This window comes from Varanus komodoensis, unplaced genomic scaffold (assembly GCF_004798865.1).
Source record: "Varanus komodoensis strain SLA01 unplaced genomic scaffold, ASM479886v1 scaffold56, whole genome shotgun sequence".
NCBI lineage: Eukaryota > Metazoa > Chordata > Lepidosauria > Squamata > Varanidae > Varanus > Varanus komodoensis.
This window is the reverse complement of record NW_025336169.1, coordinates 3,231,845-3,241,707: the sequence shown is the minus strand read 5'-3', so window position 1 is coordinate 3,241,707 and position 9,863 is coordinate 3,231,845. Positions and strand designations below refer to the sequence as shown.

General features: G+C 43.5%; 1 protein-coding gene and 1 non-coding gene across 3 annotated transcripts in view; both read left to right on the top strand.

Annotated features, from left to right (window-relative positions):
• The first annotated feature begins 1,553 nt into the window (after positions 1-1,553).
• LOC123032844 lies at positions 1,554-1,694 on the top strand. Its single transcript, XR_006416547.1, has one exon. It is a non-coding gene; the product is annotated as a U4 spliceosomal RNA (small nuclear RNA).
• A 2,094-nt stretch (positions 1,695-3,788) lies between these two features.
• The window catches only part of PXN (paxillin), a 68,211-nt gene continuing 62,136 nt past the window's right edge, over positions 3,789-9,863 (top strand). For both annotated transcript variants that reach the window (XM_044448858.1, XM_044448857.1), the window contains exon 1: positions 3,789-3,903. In XM_044448858.1, the coding sequence (XP_044304793.1) occupies positions 3,891-3,903 (13 nt within the window). In that variant the 5' untranslated portion in view covers positions 3,789-3,890. The remainder of the gene's footprint in view (positions 3,904-9,863) is intronic.

Below are 9,863 nucleotides of genomic sequence, written 5' to 3'. Positions count from 1 at the left end.
ACTGGTGGATCAGGTATCAAAAAGGCAAATGTGGTTTAACATAAGTGATGCACACTGGGACAAAAAATCAACTTCTAGGCTATGTTAATGGGATCTGAACCACTGAAAAAAGTCATTGAGGTTGTATTAGACAGCTTGATGAAAGTTTCAGCCCAGGAAGTGGCAGCTGCAAAACACAAAGCTCCATATTAGGCATAATTAGGAAAGGAATTGAAAATGAAACTGCCACATTCATATTGTCCTTATACAATTTTACAGTGTAACTGCACTTAGACCATTCCTTTACAGTTCTGATTAGTACACCTAAAAAAGCATATTGTAGAGCTGGGAAAAAGTACAGAAAAGGACAGCTAAAATGAATAAGGTGTTTCAGCAACTCCCCTATATGGAAAGAATACGTCTGGGAGAGTTTAGCTTAGGCAAGTGATGTGAGACATGATAGAGGTGTACAAAATTATACAGGACGTGCAGAAAGTAGATAATGAGACATTTTCTTCTTGTCCTTATACGAGAACCCAAAGAGGTCATCCCATGAAACTGGTGGGAGATTCTGGACAGAGCAAAGGGAAGACTTCTTCAGACAGAGCATAGTTAAACTCTGGAATTTATGATGACCAGCTGAACTGATGGTCACCAGTTTGGACAACTTTAAAAGGGGCAGACAAGATGTGGAGAAGGCTTTCAGAGATAGTATGCCTGTGCACACCAGCTGCTGGGAAACATAGTGGGGAGAGTACTGCTATAAGTGCTGCTTGTGGGCTTCCAGTGTGTGAACCCGGTGTGTAATACTGGGTTAGATGGATCCTAGGTCTTATAATCTGCGAAGAATTACGGCTGCCCCATGTTGATTCAAGCGCCACAAAATCTGGAAGTTGGAAGTAAAGTCCATTGCCCCACGATCACCCGTGTTGTGCGTTGCTAGGAATTCTGCTTGCTTACAAAATACCTGCTATCCATAATACATAAATACATAAATCCACCCACTCATCCTTCAGAGACATACATGCTGTCTCTTCCTGCATTGTACTCAGGACAATGTACTGCATTGTACTTAGGAGAAGCAGGTTGGTGTCTGCAAAAAATAATAAATGGAAACGAATTGCATGATCAGGCTTGTGGCAGCAATGGATGAGCTGCCTCTGAGAATCTAGCTCTTATATTTTTGCCCTTTTGTAAACATGCAGGTAAGAACGGTTACTGATTGAAACGTTGATGCTGTATCCACTGAAAAAAATACCAATAAAAGGATCTTCGCCTGCTTTGCAGCCACCTCTACCTTTTTCTCTGCAAAGCGCCCAGCTTCCGTAGGTTTGACGTCTCAGCTGATTAGCATAAAACACCCAGAAGTCTTAGAGCTGATGCATCAGCTTTTCAATTCAGAAAGGGGACCCCACTCTCCATCCTCCCATTGAGTGAAAATGGAAGACAGGATGCTGTGTGGTGTTGGATGGCTAGTGATCGGTATACTTTCCGTTGTCTCGCTAACGAGAGTTCGCCATGCCTTCATTCATTGTCGTGCAGCTTGGGCCGAAAGAGCCCGGCGTTTATCGGACAGCTTTGCGCAGTGGCAGTATCGTAGCCAATGAGGTTAATCCGAGGCGCGATTATTGCTAATTGAAAACTTTTCCCAATACCCCGCCATGACGACTTGAAATATAGTCGGCAATGGCAATTTTTGACAGTCTCTACGGAGACTGATAATTTTGGTTTAAAGAAAGATGAATAGTGAGGATACGCTTCATGTGCCTGATATCTAATTTCAGTTTATTCTTTTGTAAATAAACCTTAGCTAAATTTTTAAATATGGCACAATGAACGTTAGTCTTTTCGGAAGCTTGTTTGAACGTGGCTCTACTCAATTTCTGAAGCTTTGGGGATGATATAAGTAGTAGTTTTATTGAAGTCCTGTTTATTGGATGGAACTTGTTCCACCAGTTGATGGCAAGAGCTGTTTCTTACACAAGGGAAGGAACATTCCTGCACTGTGAATCCCGTGTAAGTCTGTGGGCAGAAGGAAATCAGGCTGTACCTGTCAAACTGCTGGAGGTCATTTGTCAAATTTTAAAATCCTACAAATATTTCCTTAGCCACAATGGGCACAGACCATCTTCAAACAGACTTCTCTTATACAGTACTGATCAGTCTGTCAAGTCGTTTTCTCAATATAAGCCATACAATCTATGCCCCCCCCCCCCCGATTTCTGGCTATAATTGCAAAACCAGGTCTTTCTTAAAAGGGGGCACAGTTATGGCCCTGTCTTGCAGGGGAATGGAGGGGAAACGATTTAAACAGTGAAGTGGGGAATTAGCCTGCCACAATTTTATATAAAGCTTACACATTTACAAGGTGGTCACAATGCCCAAGTGAAACAGCAGAATCTTCCATTGTGTACCAGCTTTCACCATTCTGGAGCTCTCTGGATGTGTTAGACTACAACTCCCAGCATGGCCCGGCCACCCATGCTGGGAGTTCTAGTGGAACATTGCTGGAGAAGGTGAGGTTGTACACACGTTTTTGCTCAGAATTGTCACAGATTACTAGCACCTGCTTTTCATGGCTACTTGGCTTCTGTGTTGATACCTGGGGCGAAAGTGCAGCCCTCAGTGCAGACACAGGGCCTTAATGTCCATATTGCAGCATGTGCCTGTGGACAGCAGGGTGGTGGAGCAGACGGCCCTCCAGAAGGCGAGGGCTCCAGCCCTGGAGGGCCATCCTCGTCATGGGGGTGAATTGCAAGAAGAAACTGTTCAGAAGGAACTGATGTAGCAGGAGGTAGCCCTTTAGATATCCAGGTAAGGACCAGGGCTTGGAATGGTTCCTGGAAAAGGATTGCAGTGCCAATGGGCTATCAAGGAGCCATCACTCATATACTCAAAAACAATGTTTCTTCAGTGTCATCTGTAGTGAAAGCCCTTCCCTTGAACAGGTTCACCAAGTACCATCACTGCACATTTTTCTGGCAGTGTCAGGTTCACATTTTATTCACCATCAAACCCAACATCAGCATTTCAGAACACATGTACAATATGGGTACACATCACAGAGTCCTTAGGAGCAGTTTTGCATTATGTCCTGCCTTCGGCGCCTAAGGACATGGAGACTGGGCAGGGCCTTCTCTGTGGCAGCCCCTAAACAATAAAATGTGCTGTTTCCCAGCATCCCTGCCCTATGGTGGATGGCAGAGCCTCTTACGTTGCACCTCTTCTGATGATCCCTTATTGTGCTTATTGCTCTCCTGTGCTTATTGTGGTGCACCTAATTTGACTGTTCATGGTTTTTTTTTTAATTATTATTTTAGTGTTCTAAGTGTTTTGATTGAGCTTAACTTTGTTCAGGTTGTTCGGGTGAACAATAGCAAGAAGAGGTTCTCCCGGAGATTCGGGGCTCTGCTTCCGCCACCGCCGCCACCGCACCAAAGACCTGCCTCTCCTCGATCTTCGCAGCAGCACGAACTCTTTTCACACGTGCAGAGCGCCATCAACTGCAACAGGCGCAACTCGTGATTTTTTGTTTTGTTTTTTTTTTAAAGCGCGGGGGGGCATTTTCTGTAAGGTCTCCGAACCGCCGCGGGTTAAGGAACGTTCCCCCTGTAGAAGGGGCGCCGGGGGCTGGGGGGAGACCCTTTCCTTGCAGCTCCCACGGCCGGCCACTAGGGGCGGGGCGGCGCTTCGAGGCGCTCGAGGTGGGCGAAGCGGAGGGGGTGCTCGCGCGCGCCCCCACGTGCCCGCGCCCGCGCGAAGGGGCGGGCCTCCGCGGGCCGGGTGGGAGAAGGGGCGGGGGGCATCCGTGAGCGCGCCCGCGCGTGCGCGTGCGGTGGCGGAGCTGAGGGGAAAGTTGCGGTCGCCCCAGTCGAGCGGTGGCCGCCGGAGCGGAGCGAGGCGACGGCAACATGGACGACCTGGGTGAGCCCCGAGCGGCTGGGGGGAGGCTGGGAGGGAGCGACCCTCCCCTCCCCGACCCTCCCCAACTCTGCCTCCCTTTACTTTCCAGGGGAGGGTCCCCCCGCCCGCCCCCTTCCGTGGCGCCCTCCCCCGAGCTTCGCCCCACAGGCTGGCGCTTCTCGCCGGCGCAGCGCCCCGCGCGCCCTGGCCGTCCAGTCTCGATCCGGGCTCAGCCCCCTCCTCGCAACCCGCCCTGTTCCTCGCCTCCCTCCGCCAAAGCCCCTCAGCCAGTCGCAGCCTCACCCCCCTTCCCAGGAAGCGTTCATTCCAGCTTCTTGGGGGTGTTAATTTCATTCTTTCCCACCCCCCAAGTTCCTGGGCTCCCCCGGCCCCCCCCCCCCGGTGTTTGGACTTCAACCTGCGTCCTTCTCTCCCGTTGTGTGCCCATAACATTTCCCCTCGGGTCAGTGTCCCAATTTCTCCTATCTCCCCCCTCCCCCACCACCTTCTTTCCCCAAGCTGGTTCCATACAGCTGTGTGGGACTACCACACCCATCATCCCCTGCCGGGAGTGCCATTAACACGAGGCTGGGCAAGCCGCTCCATGTTGTACCTTCTGAACATCTATACACAGCGCACTGTGTTCCAGTCTTCCCCCAAACTCTCTGCAGCCAACTCCTTGGAGAGATTGAGTAAACCCTTCAACACAAGTGTGCTTTTAAGAACATTTGGGAAAGAAAGTGGAGAGGATTTTATATCCTCAGAAGTGGCAGGTAGCCTTTTGGGTCCATTAGAAGAGAAAAAATGCAAACACAACAGCAAAGTAATGCATTTTATTGCTAAGCCAGCCAAAACGTCCTATAAATTAGTGAGCGTACTTCTGACTTCCTTGGGACTTGAATGTTTTAGGTTATGTTTAATATCCAGCCCACCAAAAAGCTTTGAAGAAGTGAGAGATTGTACACTATTATGTGTGACCTTTTTGATTAGCCCTGATATGCTGATGTGTTGGACTGTGTTTTAGAGTTGGCAGAACTTTTCTGTAAAAGAGGAGGAAAACTTTTGATGAGGAAAACTTTGGGATATTCAGACTACAATCCAAAGACTACTTGCTGTTGAACTTACTTTTGGGCAAACAGGCATTGTGAATACACCAGTATTGTGGTGTTTTGGCACTATCAGTTCAAGGAAGTATTTAGGAAACTTTTGTGCCCTGTTTTCTATTTGTTAGCAGGACCCTTTTCAAGTTGAAAATTTTCCCGTATTTGCTGTTTTGGGTGTTTCTGACATATACATGCTTTTCTTTTTTCTCTGAGGTATGTCTCTTATTGCATTTTTAGGGAAGTGGGTTTTTAAGTTTAACTCTCCGTTACCTGGTTTGCTTAGTTCATTATTAGGCTTTCTGCATTTCTCCTTTGGCCCTTTTCCCAGTTTAAATTCATGCTTGTTTTCCTGCTAAGCCTTTCCTACATTATTCCGCATTCCCTTCAGTCTGTTTTAAATTTTTTTGGTAAGATTTCCTCTTCCAGCAGTATCTTGGATGGCAATCCTATGCTTACTCACCTGAGATTAAGTTTCATTAAACTCAGCAGGACTAGACATTTAAATTGCACTGTTAATTATTTCATTAATATGCTCCACAACAAAAATGTGGAATAATTTGTCCAAATACTAGCCAGAAAGTTGCAACATATTTGCAGTTTTCTTACATGACATGTTTAATACTTCTGCTTTCTGTATATATTGCAGAAATAGCAGCTGTTCATACATTTCTTATTCTGCTAATTTTTATATCTACAGCATGCTGTATTCAGTATGCTCAGAATCTCATGCGAAACCTCACTCATGCAACTCCTTTATCATCTTGCTGTATCTTTTTGTGGTGTATCTTTTTCATATAACAACTAAAAGCTTAACTGAGTCCCCCACTTCATTCATATTACTCCATTTATGGACACTCCTTTTATCTGCTATAAACCGTATTTTTTATTGAACATGCCTCACCTAACACCCTCAGCTTTGCTTTAAAGTACTAGACTACTCATGAGGCTCATCTATCCTATTCCATGCCCCCTTCCCCCAAGATTTATTTATTTATTTGATTTGGTTTCTAGTCCACCTTTTTTCTTATAAAATTTCTTACCAAGTGGCTTACATAATACTCCTGCTCAATCTTATCTGCACAACAACAACCCTGTGAGGAAGGCTTGGCTGAGCATTTGTGACTGGGCCAGAGTCACCCAGTTGGCTCCATAGCTGAGTGGGAGTCACCCAGGTTGCCTGAGTTCTACTCCCGTGCTTTGAACCACTACACCACACTAGCATATCTTGATGCATTATGATCAAGTACTGGATGCTAGACGAATTATGCGATTGCTTATCCTGTCACTTCCTTAATACCTATTTAGCTTTCACTTTCATACACTCTCCAAACATCTGCCACTCATACCTGACAAATAACACCTATTTCTAACCTTCCTCGTTGTTTGGAAGTTCATATGTGCTTATGTTATTTATGACCTTAACTTTTTCAGCACATCCATTATCCAGCAGCAGTATTTTATTTAGCCCGCAGTGACAGAACATGCTATTCTTTTTCTATTACACATGTATTGGTTTCTCCTAAATTGACTAAAATTGTGTTTCTAAGCAGTACAACTGTGGTGTAAAATTCACAATACTCAATCAGGGGTTTAGGTGTTTACAAAACTCAATCATCCTTCTGTCTCTTCTGTTCTTTCTGACATGATATGCATACTCCATGCATATACTTAATGTAGATAGTATATTCTGAGGTAGATAAGGTGAGATGCTTACAATATTCCAAAAGCAGAGTGCTGGGCAAGTTTAGACACAAAAAAATGTATTAGCATGTCCCAGCCAGTCTAGCTTGCTGGGGAATGCTGGGAATTGTATGTCTTTTTTCTGTCTAAATTCGCAGTGTTGCACCTTAAGTTAGTTTTTTCTATAAGAATAATCATCCTCAGATTTGAAACTGATTTGCCATCACATCTAGCTTACCTTTCCACTTATATTCTGCCTGAAGTGTTTTACTTCAGTCTTGTAACTCCATTAGACTTCCAGGCATATATAAACTGCTTTCTTTTGGCATTGGTATTAACAAGGTCTGGCTTCTATTTTTAGTCTTGGCTTATAATTTTTGCCTGTGTAGAACAATCTTGAAGGTGAAACCAGCCATCAGTTTTTATAACCATTTTAACTAGAATATAACCATCTTGAAATTCAAAGATTCTGTCCTAGTTTATTTAGTTAGTTAGTTAGTTAGTTAGTTAGGAGACTTCTATGCCGCCCCATTCGCCGAAGCCTCGGGGTGGCTCACATCCATAAATAAACTTCCATAAAATAATATAAATTAACAGTATAAATTAAGTCACCCTGGCCTTTATGGAATCTAAGCACCTTCACAAGCCATGTACAACATTTTCACATTTGTACAAGAGTAGAAAGAACACTTAAGTGAAGAGTCTAAGGAACAGTCTGTTTCCTATGACTGTCAGAGGCAGAACCTGTATTGCAAGTAACCCAAGATCCATTTATGGCATCTCCATCTTTCCTCTAATAGCAAACAAATGTTCTGTTTAGATGTCTGCAGGAAAGACTTTTATTACTAGACTATGAGTATTAAATTACTGTGCTAATTTAAAGTTGGCAATAACACCTAAAAAAGAGGAAGTCTAAACTGAGGGTGTGAGAAATCCATCAAAGTATTGACTAGGTCCTAGCTAAAAGCTGTGGGTGCCATTTTGAATATGCATCTCCCATCTGGGGTTGTTTTCTTGTGGGAACCCCGTGAATGTATGTTATATGAGACTTAGGGTGGGTTGCATATTCAAAATATGGATGTACTGAGCAGCCTCACCTGTAGTGGGCTGTGTCAGGTAAACAGCTCCTATATGTTTAGCAGCCAGTTGGCTACCTGAGGCCCGGCCCTGCCCTGGATGTACTAGATTGAATAAAAATGGCTGAGGATCATGGTAATTTGATAAAAGATTGTGCATGAAGATACATTTTATTGGAGTAAGGACATCTGTGATTTCACTTAAGTCCGTCTCCTTCCCAAGAAATCGTTGGATATGTCGTAGAATATGTGGTTCTCTCTGAAAGGTCCTTGGGCTGTAATTTGAGGTTTCAAATATTTTCCCATTATTGTATTCTGCCTTCATGAACAGCTTTCACTGAGGCATTCTTTGGCTACATGCACACAGTTCGACGGCATTTTTTGAAACAACTCTGTGTTCTAAAACCATGGGTATTGGAATATACAAACTACAGCTGTTGCATTCCATAAATTCACAGAGGTATTTGTGACTCTGCCATCTGGTCAGATGGTGCATTGCTCTACCAGGGGCTTTTCTCCATGGAGAGGTGCTTTCTCCGTGCTTTCACTTTTGTCATGTGCATTGTTAATTTGGCAATTGACTTCCAGTTTTTTTGTGGTTGTGCTGAGAAGGCTTGGATGCTGGGAAGAATGATCTTTCTGGTTGTAAACATCAAAACACTGGAATGGTTGTGAAATTGTTCTCCTTCCTTCTGTACATTACACAGTGTGTGTGTGGGGGGGGATTAAACTATTGATTTCTATGCTGTAAGAGTATAAGATTCATATCTGAATGTAAGGTCTGTCCATATCTAATGCATCCAGGAATTTTCTTGTGTGTAGCCCTTAGCAAGGCTCCTATTTTACCACCTCATCTGTAAAATAAGAGTTCTAAAAATCCAGTTGTAGAGAGCTGGTATGAGGATGGCTGAAATTTGTAAAATCGGCTGGAAATACATGATATTACATGTAAGCAAGCCAACCTTGTAACTGAGAGCTGTTTGTTCAGTGGCTTTGCTTTTCTTCTTTGGAAGCCTTAACATTTTTCCATCTTCCCTCATTATCACTCAGGTACAGAAAATCTGACTATAAACATCTCAACAACAGAGAACTTCAAGGTTTAAAATTGCACTTGGATCTTATTAATTAATTAAAATACTTCTTAACCACTCTTCAAAGAATGTGCTTACGTTTGAATGTATATATGGATACAACAGAGATAAATGCATTAAAAAATTTAAAAAAACATACACAAATACAGGATGGAGGAGACCTAGCATGGCAGCAGTACATATGAAAGGGACCTATGTGTCTTAGTGGATCACAAGCTGAACGCAAGCCAGCAGTGTAATGCAGCATTTAAGCATAGGCAGAAGCATAGCATCCAGTTCATGAGAGTTATAATTCTGCTCAATTCTGCATTAGTCTTGCAGTATTTGGAGTACTGTGTCCAGTTCTGAGTGCCACCTTTTAAGAAGGATGTTGACAAGTTGAAATGTGTCCATAGAAGAGCAATTTGAATAGTGAGGGGTCTGAAAACTAAGTCTTATGAGGAACATTTTATTTATTTATTTATTTATTTATTTAGACAACTTATATGCCGCCCCAACATTTGAAAGAGTTGCATATTTTTAACACTCAGAAGGGAAGATTAAGGAGAGACATGAAAAGCTGTCAAACAGAAGATAGAGCAAACAGAAGATAGAACCAACTTGTTCTCTTGTGCTCCAGAAAGCAGGACTCACTCCTTTGCAGGGAAGCAGATTTCCACTTCATTGTTCAGCACTGCAACTGATTGCCTTGGGAGATGGTTGGTTCCCCTTGGCTGAATGTGTTTCAGCAGAAGTTGGATGACCATCTGGCAGTGATGCTGTAGCATCATCCTGTGGTACAGAACCTGCATTGAACCAGATCTCTGAGGTCCTTCCTTCACTGTGATTCTGTGATAACAAGAACCTTCTTTAACCTCCTGAATTATGCAATAAAGCTTTGGAGAAAACAGGAGTAGATTTATGTGGGATTTTCAGTGCTTGAACTGAAAACTAATTCTTGGGCTGAACGTGTGCTTAGGAAAGAACCCCATTCTGCAAATCTATTTTAATCTTTCCTGCTTGAGGAAGTATTTAAAACTATAGGTGCCAAC